The sequence below is a fragment of the Triturus cristatus genome, chromosome 7, assembly GCF_964204655.1.
Source record: "Triturus cristatus chromosome 7, aTriCri1.1, whole genome shotgun sequence".
NCBI lineage: Eukaryota > Metazoa > Chordata > Amphibia > Caudata > Salamandridae > Triturus > Triturus cristatus.
The window spans coordinates 966,091,304-966,116,470 of NC_140590.1; the positions used below are offsets into that span (position 1 = coordinate 966,091,304).

The 25,167-nt window shown below is 44.7% G+C and overlaps 1 protein-coding gene across 2 annotated transcripts in view; it reads left to right on the top strand.

Annotated features, from left to right (window-relative positions):
• Positions 1-3,074: 3,074 nt before the first annotated feature.
• Positions 3,075-25,167, top strand: part of SLC25A48 (solute carrier family 25 member 48) — a 327,922-nt gene continuing 305,829 nt past the window's right edge. The window contains exons 1-2 of one of the 2 annotated variants that reach the window (XM_085618001.1): positions 3,075-3,440; positions 3,661-3,704. In XM_085618001.1, the coding sequence (XP_085474127.1) occupies positions 3,395-3,440; positions 3,661-3,704 (90 nt within the window). In that variant the 5' untranslated portion in view covers positions 3,075-3,394. The remainder of the gene's footprint in view (positions 3,441-3,660; positions 3,705-25,167) is intronic. The other variant, XR_014966647.1, reaches the window with a different exon arrangement.

The window sequence follows — 25,167 nt, forward strand, 5'->3', positions numbered from 1 at the left end:
CTGTATTATCTGGAGTTTGCGGAGTAGGGACTTGTTGATGCCGGCGTAGAGTGAGTTTTCATAGTCCAGTCTGCTGGTGATGAATGCGTGGGTGACTGTCTTCCTTGACTCAGGGGGGGATCCATTTGACGGTCTGGCGGAGGGAGTTGAAGCAGCTGGAGGTGACGGCGTTGACCTGTCGGTTCATGGTGAGTGATGAGTTGAGTACGATGCCGAGGTTTTAGGCGTGGTCTGAGGAGGTAGGTGGGTTTCTGAGGGCGGTCGACCACCAGGTGTTGTCCCATGCTGAAGGGGTAGGTCCATGGACAAGGACTTCTGCCTTCTCGGCTTTGAGCTTCAGGCAGCTGTTGGTCATCCAGACTGCGACGTCTTGCATTCCTTTCTGGAAGTTGTACCAGGCAACCTTGCAGAGCACCACTGAGCTGGAAGGCAGCCCTCCCCCCCCCCCCCCCCGCTCGAGTCCTCATACCTGGCGAGGAGCAAGAACCCCGCTTGTTCCACTCATGAGCTGTCCATTCAGAAAGCGCCTCAAAGAGGCAGTAGTGGATGAAATTACATGATTACTACCATATTTTGCTGACTGCTTGTATATAAATTAACGTAGTTTTAATTTATGTTACGTTAAGGTTTACTAAATGGGCATTTTATTTTGGTGGCACAAATATGTATCATTGTAAGATTGATACACTAAAATCCATTGACTTTTCAGCACCTGTAACATTGTAAGCTACCACCAGAGTCCCTTGTTATCTGTTTTATCAACCAGATTTTCTGCGCCGTTCTGGCCTCGCGTGCTAATCGAACCCTGTGCCTTGTTGATTTACTTGTTGAATGCGTTGATGTTATCTGTAGCATTTGCCGTGAAGTGTACTGAGTTCCTTGCAACAATCCTAATCCTCGTCATCTGTAATTAAATGTAAAAATAGTTGTTTGCCTGCTCTTCCGCCAATGCATGAAGGTGAGCGATAACAAAGCAAAACAAATGGAAATATGAAGACTCATTCCATCAGCCTTGACAAGTCTGCACAACCGCCGCCTGGAGCAGTCACTCCGGCACCCTACAATCAGGGCTGGCGCTGGCAACACAGGCACGCGCTGGTGCTGAGAGTGACAGGTCGTCTGTCCGTCACAACCCAATCACCCCTAACGGCAGACCCATCAGTTCCTTGCCCTGTGGGCTGGTATCTCAGTCAGCCCACATTGCGAAGCTCTCCCTGCCAGTCTCAGACAGTAGGTTTGTCTCTCGCCTGCTGGCAACGGCTGAGCGATGTCCAAGGCTGGCTTTAGGTGTGGGCGAGCACGGCCCTGGCCCAGGGCGCCTACAGTTAGAGGGGCGCATGTAAATCTCCTGAGTGCCGTCTGTTTATAAAATCTTGTTTTCGTGGGCCTCCGGCTGATTACCTTTCTCCCACTCCCCTTTCTTGCTCCCTCGCCCCCTCCCATGGACTCTCCCCTCCAGTTTAGCAAGTGAATGTGTGACTGAGGTTAGACGACAATGTGCAAATGTGTTCACAGGCAGGCTGAGGTATTCAGCCAAGACGAGACAAGTGCGCAGAACAGCCCCCACAGAACAGGACCGCCAGGGGGAGGGGGGAGATGTGGCAAGGGCGACGGGGAAGGGTCGGGAGGGGCGCCAAATGTAGTTTCGTCCGGGGTGCGCTCTGAGGAAAGGCCGGCCCTGGCTCTGCCTTGCTCCACTAAGATGTCGCTGGATGGATGCAACCCTGTCTCAGGATGTCTGTCTGTCTAGCTTCCTGTTCTGTTTGTCTGGGGGCATGGAATCAGTGACCAGGCAGGTTGGAGAAACGGTGCAAAGTTAGGGCAGACTGGTTCTAAGCTCAAGGAGAGGGAAACAAGAACCCAGAGTGGCGTGTTTCCGAAACAAGGAACCTCAGATGAAAATCAGGAAATTCAGGACCATTGCACTCGAAAGGCTCCGACACTCTATTTTGGAAGGGCAATTGACTCTATATGATAACACTGTCATATCTGAAATGGGGGGCTGAAGAAGTGAACCCCCACTATCAGCCACCACACAAATATAACTCACTACAGACGGCTTAGGTTGGAAGGCGGAAAGACACACCCACTCTTCAAGACCCCCTCTAAACCACCTACCCACAGCAACGTGGCCTTGCAACAAAATCTGCAATGCAGAAACTGCTCTGGATGAATCACAACTGCTGACTGGTGTTTGGACAGAGCGCAAAGAGGCCAAGACATTGGTGAACCCGCTGTATAAATATATTAGCACCATAATATAACACTGCAGCACACACTACATGAAACCGTGTCAGTTTTCAGTCAAATCCAGACACTTCTAGCACAAAAGTGAAATTTAGAAAAAGAGTGTTAAGATTTCCTTTGTGCCACAAAAAATCATTGCTGATCTTTGAAACTTATTTTTTTTTGGGGGGGGGGGGGGGTCTGACGTTACGTCGCCCTTGACCTAAATCAGCAAAATAGTGGACGCCATTGCAATGCCATGAATTAGACTAAGCGGCTTAATTGAAGAGGTAACATTAAAATGTTGAACTTCCCTAAAATTGTCATTTGTCATCTTGTGGTCACCATCTACTGTTCATTGTTTTGTTGATATGTGAATTGCGGTTCGTTTAAGCTTCAATGATTTCTGCACCCATATATTTAACTTCTTTTAAATGTAAAACTGATTATTGCCTTAGATTCATTTTCGACACCTCCTTATCGCTCACCTATTATCACTCATTATCACGTGTAGCTCTTCCTTTGTAGAGCATGTTAACGCCTTTTCGGAATGCTCACGCTTCATAAAGCCGCAAAAATAAATAAACAAATGACTCGAGAATACTATCACCAGCGCGCGTTCGGAAGCTCAGTTCACACGCACTCACTCTCTTTTCCGTTGAAACTTAACTGGGCATGCCACAAGCACAGCAGTTGGTAAACTTTTAGAAATAGTTCATTTTTTTCCCAAGACAAGTCTTTCTGTGAATGGTGTGACGCATTTTTTTTCCAAGACAAGTCTTTCTGTGAATGATGTGACGCAACTGTAATTGAACTGGCACTAGGGAGTTATTTAGCCCTGCTAGAGTCCCGTCCGCGGAAACGAATGGGTTTGCAAGACGCTGGCTGTCTCTGTCTCTTTAAGAGATGCACGGAATGCTGTCCGAGGGAGCGAGCCCGTATGACACGCTTTAAGAGGCACTATTTAGAAGAGGGTAGAGGCTGGAAGCAGAAGCCACAGCAGATAGACCCTAGTTAAGTGGCAGCATACGAAGCACGGAGGTGTGTCTCCTTTTATTTTATTTATAAACCGAACGAAAGCAAACCAAGACAGACTTTCAGAAAGGTCAGCCTAGACGGGGACGCTTAAAAACAAAACAGATGACAAGATTTTTTGCAGCTCAGAAAAATGAGCGGTTTCCAGTTGGACGACTTTGCAGCCGGGTGGATTGGCGGTAAGTGATACTGGGAGGGTATGTAAATACCCTGCCTCATATGCGCCTGCTACCGTGCTCCCCTGCTGGGGTCCGCTAGTAGCTTGCACCACATGCGACCACAGTGCCACAGTGCTCTGTAACGTGGTCGCTGTGCTGAAAGTACCCTCGCCCCCTTTTACAATTTCCTAGAAGTCTCCTACCGTATAATGATTTCACGATATTTTCACCAACTTTCTAGGCGCTGCTGGGGTTCTGGTCGGACACCCGTTGGATACAGTGAAGGTAAGAACCATTTTTTGAGTGAACCTGGCCTTAATATCTCTCGACGTGGAACCTGAAACTTGGAAGCGAAATGTGAATTTCCTGCGAGTCTCGATTTCCAGAAATGGAATTCTAACTAGTGCCTGGTGGTAGTACTGGCACGTGCGTAACATACGCAGGGGCTTTTGCCAATAGGTCAGAGCGCGTAGTTACACAGGATTCCCTTTCGACTACAGCAATATTAGCGCATTGGAATTTGGAACGGGAGAAGCCGTTCCCACAACTGGGTTCTCGTAACTTGGCTCTCATACAGCTCATACAGGGTGATGTGCAAGTTAGTCTGCCTCTAGGCGCTTCGCCGCGCACAGAATCGCGCAAATAACGACGTTGTATAAAAATATTTCAAGTTGATAGGCAGTGCAGTATCATATGCGTGCATTGTGCACGTGTGATCGCACTGGTGAAATGGGAAACTCACTGACTGTGACGTGCAACGTTGTTCTTTCTGTTTTTATGAGAGCTTTGTAGGTGAATGAACTCATTTGAAAGGGCGTTGTGTCTCCTGCTGGCGGGGTGATTAAAGTGGAGGCAGTGAAGCATGAGGTGAGGGCCGCCCATGCAGGGAACTGTTTACATTTACACGCACGGGCACTCCCTGTTGTGTCACCTTTTCATATTCATAGGGATTCATTCACAGTCATTAAAGTGCGCATATCATTACCCGCCCTGTCCTGGCCAGCGCTGAAGAAAGGGAAGTCGGCTCGTGGAAAATCTGCATTGTAAAGTAGTTCCTTGCCACCTATGATAATTGTATACCTCCTCACCATGGCTGTTAGAACACATTGATAACGTGCACGACCCCATGCCCGAATCACAGATTAAGAGAAGGACGGATCTGACCATTTACAAGCTGACTCCTGTTTGCATATCGATGTGGAGAGGGTGGAGAGGCGAGCATCATTCCTCCATTGAAAGGAAGAGACCGCATCTCACCTGCTGTCGAACAAGCCACAGTCCCCCCTTGCACATTCTTAAAGTGTTAGGCGCTACATCCCAAATTACAAATCATAACATTTTCCGTAACAGCTTTCTTTTGGATTACAGCAGACGCCTCTAGGGGTTTTGAGGCCTGGATTTCAAACCCGGCTTCGGCCCTGGATGTGTCATTCTCGACAAATCACTCAGCCTCCCTGCGTCAATAACGTAATTTAATTCAAAACATGTGGCGTCCCACTTGATGTGCACAGATGTGATAGCAATGTACAATGTACCTCTGCTGCTAGGTTCGTTCTATGCCACTGCCGTCTCACTAGGGCTGCCGCCACCTGGGCAAGTCAGAAAAGGCCATGATCAGGAAGCCGGCCGCTGTCCTCGCGCTCCAGAGACTGAGAGAGGATGCGCCGCCTCAGATTAGTTGATCTCACCTTTACCATTGGCCGAGGCAGGGAGGCTTTCAGAAAGTCGGTGCAGAGCTTGGTGTAGGACCCGTGGGGGGCGGAGGGGTTTATACCCCGCCCCCTCTGATTCTGGAGAGGTGGAGGGACGCAGGGGACAATTGTGGGCACTGAAGCGTTGAGGTCAAGCAATGATATTAAGGCATAACACCTCAATGACCCACGATTAAATAACCAGCAAAACAACGGATCTTTGGTTACAGCACTTCAAGGACACACATGTGATGTGCAGCATGCAGTGATTCATTTGTAAAAGAGTAAGTGCCGGGCCCAAACATTTTCTCAGTAGCTCGGCCCTGCAGGAGGTCGTGGTGTTGAATACCAAGGCGCTGGGGTCCTGATCCCCCTCACCCCCAGGAATCTTTTAATCCATCACCAGGCACTCCCTGTCCCTCAAACTCACACCAGCTCTTCTTTTTCGTCCCTGCTTTCTCCCTTTGCATTGCTTTTCCGTCCTTATTGTCCTCCTTCGTTCTCTCTTATGTTTTTTCTTTCTTTTTTTCTGGGTCAAAATCTGTCGAGCAGCAAGCATTGACAAAGCCAACAGGTCTCTCTTTTCCAAGAGCTATTGGCTTTGCCAATGCCATTTACCCATGTTGCACAGTAGTGTGGCTGCCGTGCAGCGTGGCTAAATGTCAGAAGAAAAATGCTCTGATGCGGCCCTGAGCTAGGTGCGTCATTGCCTCCCCCCCATGCCCGCCCCCCTTAGGGCAAGTGGAGGTGGCAACTCAGACAACGGCAGAGAGGGTGGAGATGGATCAAGGGGCAACATGGGCAAAGGGAGGGTGGTTGGGAATGGGCAACAGGGTGGGTGAAGAAAGGACTATGAGGCATCCAGCGCTTTTACTCCGTCATAGCGCTCCCCCCACCCCCCCTTTGAAGGCGGGAGGGGGGGTTGCAACAGAGTGCCAAATGCGTTTCAGCGCGCGCAATGAAATTCGTTTTATTTATTTATTTACTTACATTACTCGGGTCGGCCGTGAGTCGGAGTTTACTACCCCCACCCTGCCTCTCCCCCGTCCTGCCGCACCTCAGAACTCCCTACACGGGCCGCTACTGCCAACCACTGATGCTGCAAAACGCTCCCATGGAAAAAATGTAGACAGAGATTTAAAACAAAAGCCCATAGGAAATAATAGCAAATTATTTAACATATAAATAAATATGATTTCATGCTAAAAATATATTAAAAAAAATACTTTATCTAATTATAAACTATTTTAACAATCTTTTTTGAATTTATAAAGTAATGTACCAATAATGTTTATTAATATATAACTAAGCTACTTTTAATTATTTCAATACATTACTTTTAATAATTATGAATGCATAATACAACAAAATCTAATTTATAGATTTATTTTTAATTTAAAAATCTGAAAAATAATTGGAATTTTATTTCATATATTTAAATGAATTAAAGATTGAATTCAAAATTAATTCACTAGTGCTGTAGCATGTGTTTATTTTGTTCTACATTTAAAATGAATATATATATAAAATTAATTTACCATAATCTTAAACATATATACCTTTTTGTTGTACAATGTAATTTTTTTTCCTAGTACAAAACAAAATTTAAATGTCTGAAAATGAACTGTGCATGTATTTCAGATTATGGAAAGCAGAAATGAGGCACATTTTTGGGTAATTCTAAAGTGTGGTGGAAACATATTTTAATAAGATCAAAACAAATCAATTCACTTGGTGATAACATTTCCACACATTATCGTTTATGCGCTGTACTCTTTAATCAGTAAAACTGTATGTCTCTGCAAATGTAATGGCCATTTCAATTGAAGATGGGTTGCCTGTAATGGCCGTGAGCTACCACACCATGCATACTCCATTTTGCCTTACTCCACTCCTACTCTGCACCACTGCAAGCCACTGCACTCTACTGTGCATCACTCCACACTATGCCACTTCACGCTACTCCACACTCCATCATTGCACTCTACTCTGCACTACTCCACTCTATATCACTACACTCAATGCCTCTCTGCGCCACACAAATCTACCCTATGCTAATGCACTCTACCCGCACTACTCTGCTATGCACCACTGCAATCTTTGCCTCTGCACTCTACACCAGTCTGCTCTAAGCCACTCTAATCTACTCTGCACCATTGCACTCCACGACACTGCACTCTGCAACACTCTACTCTATGCTGCTGCACTCTACGCCACTTCACTCTTCTCTGAAACAATTTACTCTATGCAACTGCACTCTACGCTACTCTATTCCACTCTGCACCATTCCTCGCTACAGTACTACACTCTACTCCACTGTAATCTACACGGTGCCACTCCACATCGCTGCACTCTATGTGGCTGCACTCAACACTACTCTATTCCTCTCTGCACCATTACCCTCTACAGCACTCTACTCTACGCCACTGCAAATCTTCACTGTGCCACTCCACATCACTGAACTCTATGTCGCTGCACTGTACGCCACTGAATGCTACAACACTGCATTCTATGCCACTGCACTTTACACCAATGCACTCTATGCCACTTTACTCAAAACCAATACATTCTATGCCAATGCACTCTACGACAATCTACTCTGCAACACTGTATTTTACGCCACTTCACTCTAGTCCACTCTACTCTGCTCTACAGCACTCCACTCCACGATTCTCTACTCTATGGTGCTCTGCTCCATTAAACTCTAGTCCACTCTATGACCTTCAACTACACTCTATTCCACTCCACTTTGCAACACTCTACTCCACTCTATGCTACTCTGAGACACTGCTCCACTCTACAACACTCTATGCAACTCCCTACATGTCACCCCATGCCCCTTTATTCCACTCTATTCAATGATACACTACTCCACTCAACTCGACTCCACTGCCCCACTCTACACCACTGCACTCCAAGCTATGCAACACCACTCCACTCTATGACACTCAACTCTACAACACTCTACTCGACTCTATGCCATTCCACTGTCCCACAGAACTCCACTCTATGCGACTTCACTCTACAACATGTTACTCCCCTCTATGTCACTCTACCGTACACCACTCTACTGCAATAACACAGTCTACACCACTTCAGTCTGCACTCTACTGTACTCCACTCCACGCTGACACTCTGACACTTCACTCCACTCTATGCCACTTAACTCTACATCACTCTACACCATTCCACTCTACTACACTCTACTCCCTCCACCACATTCCACATGTCAAAACCACCTCACTGCACACTGTACCATTCCACGACACTCCACTTCATTCCACTCTACACCATGCCACTCAACTTTACTCTACACCACTCAACTCCAGTTCATGACTCTGTACGCCTCTCTACGCTTCTCCATAACACTCCACTCTACTGCACTTTATGATACTCCACTCACTCTCCTTTACCCCATTAACTTTTAGCAATGCTGAATAGCAGCCATGCTGGTGTACAGCATGGCTAAATCATATTGGCAACGCCAATAGCTCTTGCATAGGTGAAACATATTGGCTTTGCCAGTGCTTGTTTACAATTCACACTAAACTCTCCAGGTAGAAAAAAATAGTGTAGTTCAGGAGAACTGTAGTTGGGAAAACATCAACAATTCTTCTTAATGTAATTTGTTTGCTATAATGGCATCCACACAAAAATTTAGGAACAAATGCTACCTGGAAGCAGCAGTGGGGCAGGGTGGGGGGGAATTGATGGGGGGGAGATGGGTTAAGACAGAATCACTTACCGCCCGGCTGGCCAGCTGGCCGGCCGCCGCCTCTCCTATGTCCTCTTCATGGCTTCTTGGTGGAGACAGGAAGCATGAAGCACCAGGACTCCCAGGCTCCCTGCAGCCAATCACAATGCCTCAATACAGTGTTGTGATTGGTCTGAGTGCCATGCCAAGGCACTCAGCCAGGGCCTGGAGGGGCAGGCATGTTCTCCATACAGGCTGTAATGCAGCCTGCATGGAGAACACAATATGTGCGTATGACTGTTTTGGGCGGCCCGAGAGGGCCGGCTAAGCCCTCATGCTCACATAGGGATTGCAAACCACTCTTCTGCCTGCTCTGAGAGCAGCCCCGTCCCACAAAGACGCTGCAGTGGGGAAAAGTAAAATGATAAGAACCTTGAGTTATTATCATTTTATTTTTCCTTTTTTTACACTGCAAAAAGCAGTGGGGAAACAGTCCTCTGCCTTTGCGGAGGAGCCGCCACCTCAAATAAGAGCCCTGCTTTGACACCATTCCGCTAAGCACCATGATTCTCCTTCTCTGAATCACATTCTTCTGCCCCTGGGGACAGGCTGGTAGGGAATTGAGGAGAAAAAGGAAGGGCAGACTGATAATGAGATGCCTTTTTATTTCTCTAAATAGTCTCTGTTAACTTTTTGATTAATGGCGTGAGGAAATCTATACATAAAATATGGGATCCTTTAATCGTTTGTAAATCTAAATATTTCCATTCCCTTTATTTCCCTTCCATAGCCCCCACCAAGGTCTTCTGTCCTGCGATCAGCGGGCTATCATCCTGAGTTGTAGTGTTGAAGAAAGAGGGATTATGTGTGCTGGTGCATCTTTGGTCCCATTATTACCAGTGGCTCTGCCTTAGTCTGTGATACCTGCACTTAACTCAGATTGAAGAGTGACAAACAGTTGAGTGTACCATACTTTGGTCTTTGTTATAGTTATTGCGGAAACCCTGATGCAGTGGCGGTTCAGCACAGGCTTTTTCGATAGTTTTAGGGGAAGATTTAAGGAGAGTCCCCCCTTCAGGGTGGGGCGACTGTCCATGGAATGAATGATAACATGACTGGATCCCAACTGATCACTCATACAAATATTCACTCACATACCAGATTCACTGAAACACGCTCGCTGGCCCTAGCGACCCTTTAGTTGCTCACTCATTATTTTTTTGAAAGACTTTGATTATTCCCACCTGAAGTCAGTGCTCCCATTCCACCCTACAAGCTGTCGAGTTCATGGGGGACCTCAGCCTCTTTATGAAGATCCTAGAAAGGCCACTAGCATAACCCCAGTTTTCAAGGATGGAAGGGGAGACTTTCCTATTGGACTAATGGACCTTGGGGGAGAATGTGTTTTACCTTTACTCCTCTTACGGGTACTAACTAAAATTTGTGGTTTCACTCCCTATTTGTGATGGCTTTGTTAAATGAAGAGCAACCTATTGTGAAGCCAAAAGTCTAACATGCATTTAATATACAAATAGTGAGCAGCCTGGTAAATAACAAAGAGACAATTGTCTTTACAAACGGCCAGAGCTTTTGCACAAAATGGGCAGTAGGCAGAGTCGGACTGTAAGAAAAAATAGTCCTGAGCACCGAAATAAAAGTAGCCCCTATTCGCAAATCAAATAGTTAAAAAAGTGTCCCACATTTGCAAATCAGGCCAGTTTTGAACTTGTAAAGTCATGCTGTATTGGTATTTTGCAAGGTAGCAAAAATCAACAGTAGAGCCGGCCCACCAGCCCACAAAAGAGACCCACAAAGTGCTAAAAAAAGTCCTACACACTTCTCTGTCAGACCAGCCCATCGGGCACTGCCTGATTGCCCTACAGGCCAGTCTGACCCTGTCAGTAGGAGCACGTTATTCTAAAATGCATGCAAAATTGGACAGTTTAGATATAAATGTTTTCTCAATGCAAGCCTATGGAGCTCAAACATGTGACAGAACTTTCAACTTTCAGCAAAATTATCTAATGGGCAAGTGGCAGGGTCTTCTCAAGGAGAAAATGCAAGATGTCCTTGAAACTGAGATAGAATATGTGAGCATACTGCTGACTTCATTAATTTCTTAAAATCATGCTTCTGGTTGACAATATAAAAAGCAAGGCTACACTTTAATGTCTAAATGCACTATTTCAAATAAAATGGCTTCTTTGCTTAATAAAATCTAACAAGTATATTGAGGCGAAAGGGCACTTCAAATTAATAGGGAAATTACATACATACTTGATTATGAAATATATCATTGTACGTTATGATATCCAGCTGCAAGGGGAAATTGACTTTAAAGCAATAGGAGATACAAGATTGTGTTTTCACAACTCCCCCCTTTTTGCTGGGAGGCAAAAGTTTACAATAATTCAAAACTTCTACTTTAATATCTTCATTATAGCTCATCTCCAAGTGTAGCATGGGGAAAGGTGTTGTCAATGTCTTTATTTCCGAAAGCGAGTAGAATCATGCACATTATTACTTTGATCTGTAAGTACAGAACGGTAACAATTAAAACAATTGGAATAATTATTTCAAATATTTTCATTCCCCAATGCCCAAAATGTGTAACCCTGTCCAGATATCACAGAGATTAAAAACTAACCCGTTCTGTAACTCATGCAGTTTCCTAGTGCTATGCTTGATGTGGTCTTTTCGCTCATGTATGGTGAGTGAGGTGTTGGGAAGATGAGTGCAGCATGTAGAACCTACTATAGCTCAAGCCCTTGACCTCCTTTGCTACTAATATGTATTTTAAAGCGATCTGATTCTGATCCAGCATCATGGCATGGGCGTCTAGCTGACCTACCACTAATCCTGGAGCTAATACGGTGAAGTTAGCAATTTATTACATTATCTCTGCACTCTTTCTCACTTTATTTAAGGCACCTATTATTGCATATGTTGGAATTAATGGGGAAAATAATCTAGAAGTAGTTGAGAAACCCTTCTGCTGCTCCTCTGTGGCAAAGGGTGATCACCAAAGTATCTCAAAGCAGGAATAATATATCCTGGATAACAAATTCCAGTCTGAAGTCCACCATGAATAGGCTTTGAACCAACAAATGAAGTATGCTTGTCTCCTGCTGATAGCCCTTTTGAAAAAACAGTCCACGAGGAAGAAACAATTCATAAGAGGCAACTCAAAAGGAATAGTGACATTTTCTGTTTACTACAAAAACACTGGAGATGACAAAAACACCGGGGATGTTTGCTTTATGACTCGGTCATTGCAAGGTGAGTCATATCTAGCAAGTTGCAGTTGAAAGGATTATTACACTTTTCAAGACCCTGATAAGAAGTGGGGGACATATCCGCACACACTGGCATTTTGTGCCCATGGTAGAAGAGATCAAGAGAAAAGTCACCATAACTGATGGATACAAGGGGTTACTACCCCCTACACCCACAGGTAAATATGTGCAAAGCCTGCAAGAAAAAAGTATACATTGTTTGCAGTTGTCCAGCAACAGCGCATTTGCCTTGTTACCACAAGCTGAGTAGCATCTCAGGTAAGAACAGGCTCAGTACAATTAGGCTTTGAAAATGATTTCCCTTTGTGAAGCGAGGATGAACCCCACCACCTACCAGACAGTGATGGCAGCAGCAAAAATAGCAGTCCTGACCCACATAGGGATCCAATATCCAGGAACAGACTGCAGGGGGAGCATTGAGTGGTGGTGGTGAAGCAGGCCAAAAATGTAGCCAAAGAGGACTTGTTCCACCAGCATGCGTGAAGATTGCAGCAGGATCAGTTCCATTAGGGGCTCCTGATCTAGGACCAGGCACTGTTCCAGAAGCAGGAATGCCACCTTCTCCAGCAAAATCAGTTCATTTACAATGAGGTGAATGGATCCACACCCCCAGACCATGGCCATTAACTGCTGTGTTGTTGATGTGCAAGACCTGAGAGTCTGCAGTGTTGTTTTCCTCTGGTATACACTTAGGTGCACCCAGTCACTAATCAGGAGGGAGTGGCAGGCTTTGGTTGGACATCAGGTAAGTTTGCTTGAACCTGAGAATGGAAACTGTAAGGACATTGTATAAACTATCTGTTGTACTGAAAAATGGCATTGCTGTTAAAATGTAAATCCAACTTAGCAGCTGAAACTGAGGAATTTAAAGGCAGTATCTTGGGTTGACACATAAATATTTCACATGGGCTCTATTTGGTGTTCTAGGAGGGAACTGCTGTGAAGGACCATAGTACTAGCAGCAGGGAATTAGACCATTTTAGTTGAATTTCATATGCACCCATGTGTGTGCTGCTATTTTTATTTTTATATGAAGTGTTTAGTCATACGTGAAAAATGGTGCAAAAGGATCAGAGCTCCTCCTCTCAATTTGTGAGAAGGGCAATGTTTAAAAAATTGTAAAATACCCCTCACACACTGAAACCTGATTCAGTGTCATGCTTCATCATTGGGGTTTTCCCGCCTCTCCACGGGCGTGCTACGACTTGCGCAGATGAAGGAGCACTTTATTCAGTGATTGGTGAGTATGTGTAGTGCGTGGGATCGTGAAAAGAAAATGTGAGATGGTTAAAAATTCTCTGGCTAGGGGAACGAAAATACTTTATTGTCTTCCCTGGTTGAGAATAGTAAAAGTGGGGAGGTGTAGATGGTGTACTATATTGAGTCACCTCCTACAAGGTCGACATGTTTCAGAAGCCATCCCCTTGGCTTTCTTCCTCAGGACGAAAAAACGATCCCTGTTACACCTCAATTGGTGATAGAATAAATGTACATATGCCTGATAGTCACAAACACTGTCCTTTGTTCCCTGTTATGGGAGTACAAAAATATACCACTTGTATATCTTAAGGACTTTAGAATGTAATCGTTATCGCTCCATGAGCTCACACGAGCGGTGTAGGGCACCTTCAAATAGACAATGCTGGAAGGAGCGCGATCACCAAAAAAAGGACCTTCTCGTGGCTCAGGTTCCGACGAGCCACAAGAAGGTACTTCCTTTGGTGATCGCGCTCCTTCCAGCATGGCTTCTGAAACATGTCGACTGAATAAAGTGCTCCTGCGTCTACGCAAGTCATAGCACGCCCCGTCCCGTAGAGAGGTGGGAAGACCCCAATGATGAAGCATAACACTGAATCAGGTTTCAGTGTGTGAGGGGTACTTTACAATTTTTTGAATCATTGCCCTTCCCACAAATTGAGAGAAGGAGCTCTGATCCTTTTGCACCATTTTTCACGTATGACTAAACGCTTCAAATAAAAATAAAAATAGCAGCACACACATGGGTGCATATATATTCATATAATACATGGTAGAATCCCTATGTTGGATAACTGCTCCATGATACATCCTGGTAAAGGTGGGAAGTAGAAATGTTGGTGTGACCATAAGCCCAGTGCTGTCTCTCCACACCCCACTCAGGTTCTCTTTTACAATTCTGCTTGATTTAGGATTGTTTTTCACCTCTGGATGTTTGGTCCTGCAATTGAGACAACTCATTTAGCATTGGTACAGGAAATAAGGGGCATATCAACAAGGCTTTATCTCTGCTTTTTTGGCTTTAAAAGCCAAAAAAGCAGAGTTAAAACTAGCGCCCTATCAGCAACTGGGTGCTAACACGCAAATTTGCATGTTAGCACCCTTTTACTCTACGCTTCCCCTTGCATCTCTAATGAGATGCAAAGGGGGCGTTCCAGAGTAAAATAATAGGAGAAATGTCACTAAGCGACATTTCTCCTATTATCAAGGATATCTCTAACCCTGTTAGCGATAAAAAAACAGCGCTAACCCCGGTTAACTCTGCTTTTTTACGTCTAGTATTTTTCTGACTTAGCCATGATATCCTATGTAAGGTGGATATCATGGCTAAGTATGTCTATCCCTATCAGCAAGTTATCGCCAAAAGCTTGTGGGATTATCGCTGTATTTCCAGTGATAATCTCACAATTGGCAGCTTGCGCTCTGAATTTTATCGCTTTGGAGATAAGCGTTGCTGATAGCATGCTATCTCCGTGTTAAAATTCAGAGTTGGCCGGCGATAATTATACTCGCGCTTAGAGCGCTGAGCAATAATTATCGCCGGCCCTTGCTGATATGCCCCTAAGGGAGTTCTTATACATAGCAACATCAGGGGTTTAAGACAAGGCAGCAGGCTTAGTGGCTGAGACAGTTAGGATGGCACTTTTTTGAGGGTAGTGGTGCACTGACACTTTACCACTGCCACCTTCTTGCGTTACTTTAAGGAACTCACACATTTTTAATCATACTGGTTATTCTTAATAGGGGTCTCCCTGATTTTAAGAAACCCCTTTGCATCTATAGGAGCCCAAAGTAGTGCATTACTGCAAATGCATACCTTGAATCGTTGTACATGGCCACAATCTTTTTGTTGACTAATATGCAAACACTGGTGAGAGTTATATGCTCTGCAACCTAACCTGATCTCACATTTGGCAAATGACAATTTTCCACAATCAGATACACGATGCATACAGCATACCCATCATTATTTCTGAGACCTGTTCTGTAAATAAAATAAATACATGGATCCTACAACTCTTTCGTATCCAAAATGTCCTCCAAACCTCAAACTTTGCATAAAGTCACCTCATATTTCTACCCTCCAGGTGTTCCCACATTTCCCCCAATACAAACGCTACCCTACTTGTGCGGCTGGGTCAAGCACCTGCAATAGGAACAGTGGTAAGAATGTTGTGGCTACCCACAGATTCGGGAAGTTTCCATCATAGAAATGTGAGGATAATGTGAGATTTTAGCAATTTAAGCAACGTTTGAGCTTTGCAGGTCATAGTGGGTGTCTGTTTTTTTTTAAAAATGTCTGGGTCTGGTAGGTTTCTCTGGAAGGCAACTCAGCCCTGTCTAAAATAACACAGCTATCCAATCAGCAAAACAGGACTTTATTTGGCAGGAAATATTGATGTCTCCACCGTGCTCTTTGGGGCCTTGTGTGTTGCTCCCACTAGCTCGAGACACAGAAGTGGGATAGAGTTTTTATCAGAAGTGTGGAGTTGATGGCTAGTAGGAATTTTGTGGATCTACACAGATACTGAAAGTTTCCATCATAGAAATGTGTGATTCTAGTCATTTAGGTGACGTTTGAGGTTTTCAGGGCATTGTGTGTAAGTGAGTGGCATTCACACAAGTTACACCACCCTGGACTCCTCTGGGTGTTCATTTTTTCCTACAAATGGCAGGGATTGTTATTGTCCTTCCGTGTCCATCCACGTCTCAAGTACAGATTTAAACTGGATGGTTTTGACATTATCACTAGTAATGGGGTCAAAGAGTAAATTCTAATAACAGTGTAAGAATGCTGACCTCATCAATTACTGGTTGTGTGACGCAAAGCCACGTCAGGGTATCAACCATTTTATGGTACACTCACACGTAATTCATGCATGCTGCATAAAGCCATTCACACCGCCAACTATGGGCACAACGCACACAACAACCACATCAACAAACTGCTGCCAATGAAGGGCCCATCACACTCATATGCCTAAAGGACTGACATATGCATCACACTGCTATTCAACCAGTCATCAGCCAATTTAAATACAAACACCCTGCAGCAAATCAATAAACACATACCACCATCCAACAGCCATACATACAGCTAGCCAACAGCCACACATACCACCATCAAACAGTCACACATTCGACCAGCCAATAAACACACTTTCCACCAGCTAATGATCACATATACCACCAGCAGAGAGCTGCACATTCCTTCAGCCAACATTGACTCAATTGCCACTACACCTATATTGACAGCCACTGTTGACGGTTAGTGCCTTGACTGGAGATTCACTTATACCTTGACCATCTGCCTTCTACTTACACAAGATCCCTGTAAAAATAAATCTAGGCTAATCTCTGAGTACATGTTCATGTCTGTCTCACCTTGAGTACTATTACTGCAAGGCTGCCAGGTGCACCTTAATTGATGCCTGCTCATGCTAACTTGCTTAGACTCAGAAAGTCTTGTCTTTCATGCACCTTTTGTGCACTCACTGATTTAAATCTAACTCCTTCCAGTGTTTGTAGGTTAGTTGGGGGTGTGTGAGGTAAACATACTTTAGCAGACTCTACTAAATTTCCTAACAGCACTTCTACAAAGACTGGGGGGATTAGGGTTTAGCGAACAGGGTGCTCAGTCATAACATGGTGCATGTCCTCTTTATGTGCAGTACATTAACAGTAATGCACTTACAATACAGGAGACAGAATATTCACTTTCTTTTCAATGGAAGATGAAAGTGGTAGGTGGCCAGAAGCAAGACCAGTGTGTCCCTCTTTAATGGAAACAGTAAAGATACAGTGGTTCAAATTTAAGAAAAGTCTTGGGTTACAGACCTTCTCTAAAAATTAGATGGAAGAATTAAAAAATCTATGTAGTTACTCAAGTAATGGACCACAGAAGGTATGCATCCATGAACAGTACCAGTTTCACAGAACTTCATTTTTGTGCTGTACAAAGTGAAGCAAATTGGGAAACAAAGACCTGGCTGAGATGGGCACTGGACATAGTAACACCTACTCTCCTGGCTCATTGCCTGCCGAGCACAAGTTCTGCATTGGCGATATTGATGATTCTTGCTCTGTTCCAGGAATGTGATTGGCAAGTTCTGATCTTGCAGCCTTGCAACATCCCCCACATCATTTGAAATAGAGGTTACTCCTTCTACAGTAGTAAGGCTTTCAGTAAACGCCAACTGAAAGTGAAGGAAGGACATCAGTTATCCTTTATGGACTGCCAACAAAATATATATTCATTGTATAGTGCCAACTGAATGAGGTTTGTAGCCATCTTTTTATACAAGGTGCAAGTTTAACAAATCACAGTATATGGTTGAAGAACCTGGTCATTTTTATCCATTCCTCCCATGTGCTTGTAATCAAGTGAGTTTGTGAACTACTGCCAACTGGCGCCAAACCGTGACAGAACAAGTTCTCTCATCATGACCTGTAGTGAGCACATATACTTCCCACCTATTTATAAATTTTACAGCGAGCGCTTGGTTGCAATACAGCGCACTGCTCTGGCCTATTTGGAGCTACTTACAAAAAAACTCATGATAGAATCCGTTGTGATTCTTTCCATTTTCACCACAAGCCACAGCGGCATCTTTGTAGAGTTTGCTAGACAGCTTGATTCCTGTCTACAATAGGAAACGGCCTGTACAATGCAGACAGAGCCATGCGTGCCATTCCCCAGCAAGCACAATCATGCTTGCCTTAACCATGCATATGCCTTAACTGCGCATATGTGTGGTTAAGGCATATGTGCAGTCTAGGTGCTGAGATGGACAGGCCCAGGAATAGGAAGGATCCGGAGAGGGTGTGGTGAGGCAAGTGGTGCTGGGTTTTGGGGGTAGTTTTTAGGTCTCACCTACGCAGCGTGCGCGCACCACTCGCGGGTGCTCCCCTCCACCTCTCTCTCCCGCTGCAGCCGGCACGCTTTTTTTTTTTTAACTTTCAGCGCGAGGCGCGCGCTTGTTTTCTTTACTTGCCCTCTCATTTCTTTGTTCTGTTCCCTCGTTTAACTCCTCCTGTTCCCTTGCGCTTACTGCCCTCCTGTCTTTCCCGTGTCTGCCTCTCTTTTTCTCTCTGTTCACTCACTCGCTTCTCTCTTTGTCCCTCCTTTGTCTCCCTCTACTTAATTATCTCTGCCTCTTCCCTCACATTTCTTTCTCTGTGACTCAGTTTTCTCCCTCTCGCACTCCTCTTTCTTTCAGTTGCGCCCTTTTGCCCATTTGGTTCCCTTTTCCATCCACTTCTCCTCTTTTTCTCCCTCTCGCTTCCCCTCTCTCCCTCAGCCCCACCTCCCCCTGCAGCACTCGTTTTACTCCCCCTGACCTCCCCCTTCATTATTTCACTCCCTCCATTCACAGTGATAGGACCAGATTCTTGACTACTTGGTTATCGCCAAGAATCCTCTCAGGTCGCCAGGATCCTTTTATCTGCTAAATAGTGTAGAGGGGAGGAAATTCAAATCTCAATACATAATTGGCCAAATCAATTCCCATTCCCAAAGGACCACTGACTCCGAATCTACATTTTAGGATTTTATTACAACCAGGAATAAATGCACATACAAACACCTCAATACAAGGTGAAGAAAATAGATGGGCACTAATACAAAAGCAATCCTACGTAAAAGTCTCATACGACTCAAGATAAAAAGAATAATCAGTTCTAAAAGCATTAACCAAACTATGATTAATCCAATTTCTACATCTGAAACCATTAGCCTAAAAGGAAAATCAGTTAGTCTTTCCCTACTCTACCACTAAGGTGACATCCCTACTTAGCATTTCCCTTCCCAGGCAAGAGAATAAAAAGGTGTCAGAAGTGAAGACTTCCTAAGAAGTGCACTCACTTAGTCAGAGCTCGTTCTAAGATGCTCCTTCTAGCTTCCCATCTAAGCCTCAACTGCCCAACCCTCGGGGCACTGTCCCTAATACAAAATCCCGGAAACGTAGAACACGCCCTTAGGCACACCTCTTCAGCCAGGTCTTCTTCCAGTACTTTTCCATCGAAATTTGTAAGTCATCCAACAACGGTTAGCTTGACCTTGGGTCCCAGGCACCTTCTCCGCTGAAAGTATCATCCTCACATTCCATCGTACTCCCCTGTTGGCTTCTCATAGCATCCTAACTCCTAAAACAAAGACCTAGTCTCACTAACGAGCTAAATGTCCTTGCACCTGCAACAGAAACATGGGAACGAAAAGTTTTTCTCCTCTCTAAGATCTTTCATCGTCCTACAACCCGAAGCCTTTACCAAGGGAAATCATTTTCGGCCTACAACATTTAGCTAACATAAGAACAATGAACAGGCCTTTTTCTTCAAACGTATATGCGATCAGGCCTTTACACTATTAAACACATTACTACATCGCACTCTAAGCATTAGTTCATCACTTTTATACGTAACTAAGCAATTTGCACTTGTAACTTTATCATGGCACACGTTTAACCTAATACATTGCATTACGTAAACTAATCATTATGCTTTACTAAAAGACATTCACAATAATCTTCAACATTACTTGTCATGAAAAGCATGGTTACAATCCTAATCACCTCTATATTAAACGATTCTAGTAATACACTTCTATGGCACACTTAACCTATATCGATTTATATGCGGGTGCTGACTAACGGTGAATATGGTGCACCCCTACAAATTTCAGAATAACATGACGCTCTATCAGTCCCCCCCTTTGATGACAAATGTCATCCCACCATCCCACAATTAATTCCCTTGGAGAAAGAACCGACCTAAACAGTACTTGTTGCCAACCTCACCCGTCGGAACCTCTCCATATTCTTGATATTCTGATATTGACTGTCCTGCAGTCTAGCCATTCGCACTTCACTCGCTCTGAGAGCTCTTTCAATTCTGTTTCCTCTGTACCACTTATAGGCTATGATGAGACCCCACAAGCAGATCACACAAACCACAACAATGATGAGAGGCTTGAGCACAAATCCAAGGAACCCCTTTCCCAAATTCGCAAACCAACTTCCCACGCGACTGAATCCCTTACCAACTTTCTCCCACACACCTTCTTCAGTCAAATCCTCAATCTCTTGATGAATTGTCGTAATGTTATCTATATATCTCTCCAGATCCTTGCTATTGTCTGGAATATACGTACAACATTCCTGAACTTTCAATAATTTACAGTCTCCGCCCTCTTTTGCCAATAGTACGTCTAAAGCAAGGCGATTCTGCAAAACCATCGTCCTTATCGATAACATCTCTCCATCCACCAATATCAATGACCTTGCGGTGTTCATTGACAGCTCATCAACTACAGTTGCCAACCTTATTATCTTCACATCATTCAAAACCACACCCAAACTTGGTATCATTGCTCCAAAAACATTCCCAATCACAGCTCTCCGTACTTTAGAATGATGTCCAGTCTCCAAAAGCTCCAGATCTTCCGCATGATAGATTTTCATGAAAATAATAGCCAAGTAACATGTACCATACCAATTCGCAGGCAACCTCACATAAGCATTCCTTCCACACAGATAATAAACAGTCGGAATCACTTGCACCGAACCTTGCAAAAAGTTCTTAGCAGAATCTTCCATTGTAAAGATATGGTCACACGTACTTTGTCCTACCAAATCCTTTTCATAGTAGGTCTGAGGACGTCTCACACACAACTTCCCCTTTTGCACCTGGTCCAATGCTATGGGACCATAACTCCCCTTAGATCTGTGTAATCTCTCCTCGTCAGTCCAGTCTACTGGACTATCTCCTGTGTTTCGTGTCTGTGTTAGTTTTCTATGTCTATCCTCTACCTGACCTACAAACTTATTTTCTGTATCTGACAATGAACATGTTAAATTATGTCGATAAGCATAAGCCGTATCCAGTTCCAAAGACGGTATGAAATACTTCCGGAGTCTGTCCTCTGATTTGTAATAGTCGTATTTATTCAAATGCTTATAAGCTGGAACTTCAGAAAGTACTGCATCGTAATTGGAAAAAAATATTCAAACTGTTTTCTCTCATAAAAGATACTGAGCAACAAACTACAGGAAATTCCATATGTTAGTCGAAGGTGATGGTATTTAATACCCTCATCTACAGAAGAAGGTAGCTTCATACACACATAGCAGTCTTTCGCATCCATCGTATCCACATATTCATACAACAGTTTTGCATACGCATTAAGCTTAAAATCACTTCTAGATATATCTATGTGAAATCTATGACTCCCTTCAAGTAGCAAAGCTCTTTTAGCTCCTATAGTAACCTCCTTCTGGCTAGAGGTGGTAGGTGTAGGTGTCCTCTGTACCTCCCCCTCCTGCTCATGTGCAACGATATATGAGGCTACAACTATAGAAACTATCACCAACCCTAGGAGTGTACCTATCACTAATTGAGCCCCACGGTGAGTATTTCCAGCATCTGCCATCTTTGCAAAGTTCTCAAAGTTCTTGGCTAGACAGCAACAAGTAAGAGTCTCTTTCTCCTTCAGATGTCACCTGTCAACCAGTTCAAACGACACTTCAAAAGCTGATAATCCCCTTGTAATTTCAGTTCCTTATTTACCACAGTCCACAAAAATACTTCCCTAGCCCTCTTTCGTTGTCTTGACGGAGAGTCCCTAAATTTATTCTTCTTCCACTCCGGCCTAGGTTATCTTCTTTTAGACTTTTATATACAACAAATTCACCTTTAGTCCAAAATTAGATCAGCTCCCAAAATCTCTAGAACACCTTGCAAAATTTCAAGACGGAGCACCACTAACTCTTGATGTGGTGGTACGATACCAAAGGTTGGAAAAACCAGCTTCTCCAGAATCAGTTCACAAATCTTGCTCAGAAGTGGTGGATTCGGAATATTGAGAGTCAGTATTCCTTCGATTTCCACCCCTGGAACCAGTAGTAGCACGTCTATTTTCAGGTTCGGAGAATTGCTGACCAGCGTCAAGGACCTCAACCTCCCCGTGCTCAATACACCTGGCATCAGTCACAACGTATGTCCACTCTGGTGAGGCGTACCTTTGACACGGCACTCTTGTTCTCCTTGACCTTCTCAGATGAGCTCGTGCTTGCTCTTCGTCACTTTGTTCAGATTCAGGCATTTCAGTAACTGGGGCAAGATCTCTCTCCAGTGCAATCTCAAGTTCAGCCGCCTCTGACTCACGGGCCAAACTCTTTCCGCTTTAGTGGCACTTCTGCTCTCCCTTCGGGTACCCTGTGCACTACTTCCTTCTTCAGCAGAATTTGACTCTACTCCACCCACAGCAACACTTTCTCCGTCCGAGTCAAATTCGGGGCTTCGATTTGCACAACCCCTTTCAGGTCGATGTAGTGCACAACCAACTGCATCAGCAACCCCCACAGCTTGGCTTGCCCTCTCAGATGGCCCTGCCACCTCAGCTGGATTTTCGTTTACAAGAGGGGCTGTATCTTCCAAGGGTGCTGGAACTCTGCGGGTATGGGAGGCATGCACCCAGTTTGGCAGTCCCCCACACTTCACTGCCGTGTTCGTGACCAGTATCACCTGGTACGGATCACGCCAACGAACATCCAGGCAACTCTTCCTCACGTGTTTACGCACAAGCACCCAGTCTCCCGGGCACAAGTCGTGGCACAGGTCACTTGCGGCTGGAACAGTTGCTGCTTGCACCTGCTGGGACACAGAACAGACTACGTCAGCCAGTCCCTTACAGTAGTCGAGAATCAAGTCATCTGTGATGTTAATCAAAGCAGTAGCAGGTATCGCTGGTAACCGCAGAGCCCTCCCCATCAAGATCGCATGTGGTGACAACCCCGTCCTCCTATCGGGAACACTACGAAGGCTCATGAGGACCAAGGGCAGTGCGTCAGGCCATTTCAGGGATGTCGAAGAACACACTTTCGCCATCCGCGCTTTCAAAGTCCCATTTACTTGCTCCACAATCCCAGAAGCCTCTGGTCGGTAACTGCAATGCAATCTCTGATCCACATTCAAGGCAGCACAGAGCAATTTCATGATCTCACTATGGAAGTGTGTCCCTCTGTCTGACTCCAAAGAGGTCGGGAAAACGAACCTCGGGATAAGTTCCCTCAACAACAGCTTAGCTACAGTGAGTACCTACGTGTTGGGTATGCCTCCACCCATCTTGAAAAGACACATACCACAACTGAGATGTATCTCAACCCATTACACTTCTTCATCTCAATAAAGTCCAACTGCATCCTATTGAAAGGCCCTCCTGACGTCCCAATGTGACTTAAAGTCACGGCAGTTCTCTTTCCTGCATTCATCTGCTGACATGTAACACACCTCTGGCATACAGCTTCAGCAACTGCACGAAACTTCGGATTGTACTATGTCTGTCTGAAAACTCGCTCCATCGCATCTCTTCCAAGATCTACTGCACCATGTATCAATCTTGCAATTGGACTCAACAGACATTCCGGTAGCAGAGCTCGTCCATCACTCGAAACCCACATGTCCACATCTCCCTTCTCACATCCCAATCTTATCCAGGCATCCCTTTCTTGATCAGGAACCTCATCCTGCAATCGTTTTATCTCCTCCCATGTATCGGCCATGGCTAACTTCATGCTGAGATCGGTTCTTTCTTTGCTTTCTCCAGTGTACCCTCCAGTAAATATGCATCCTTGTTCTGCACAAAACCGGGCAACTTCGTCGGCGTAGTTGTTTCCCATAGACACAAAGTCATTTCCCTTGGAATGGGCAGAACATTTGACATCAGCAATCTCTTTCGGACATTGTAATGCTTCCAACAACTGTCTCACATATTCCCCATTTCTGATGGGCGAACCTGAAGATGTCATAAACCCTCTCTGTGACCATAACTGTCCGAAATCATGAACAACACCAAACCCGCACTGACTATCGGTATAAATCGTTATCCGAATCTGATCAGCAGCCAAACAGGCACGGGTCAAAGCAATGATTTCAGCTACCTGTGCGGAGTGTACTCCCTCTAGACAGGCAGCTTCAACCACCCCTGTGATGGTGCATACAGCAAACGCTGCTCTCAGTCGACCAACATTGTCTCTTAGACATGAACCGTCCACAAAGAAAATTTCATCAGGGTCAGGGAGAGGTTCATCAACAATGTCTGGTCTCGGTTTGGTGCATAGTTCAGTCACGTCGAGACAATCGTGATCCTCACAATCTTCATCATCCACATTTGGAATAGGCATCAATGTTGCCGGATTTAAATCAGAACACCTCTTCAATGTTGCATTTTCTGCAGCAAGTATAACTTGCTCGTAACGTGTCAACCTGTTATTTGTGAGGTGCTGTGTTTTAGTCCTATTCATCAACATTTCAACAGAATGTGGCACATAAACTGTAAGTGGATGTCTCATTACAATGCTCTCACATCTTTCAATACTGACACCTGTTGCAGAAACGGATTTAAGCCATCCGGGCAACGCAGAAGCTACTGGATCTAAAGTAGCTGAAAAGTAGGCAACTGGTCTATGGACACCTCTATGATTCTGAGTCAAGTCTGACAATGCACAACCTTATCTCACGCAACAGAACAATGTGAATGCCTTTTTGTAATCAGGCATCCCCAAAGCTGGAGTGCGACACAGGGCTTCTCTCAGCCTCAAAAATGACATCAAACAGTCGTTGTCCCATGGTACCGGATCACTCACATCTTTGTGCGTCAGCTGTTGTAAAGGCTTCGCTTCAAAGGAGAAGTTGGAAATCCATTGGCGACTGTAGCCGACCATCCCCAAGAACATTCTGACTTCTCTCTGAGTGGTGGGCACAGGCATGTTCATAATTGCCTCAATACGATCTGGTGACACCTTTCTCTTTCCCTT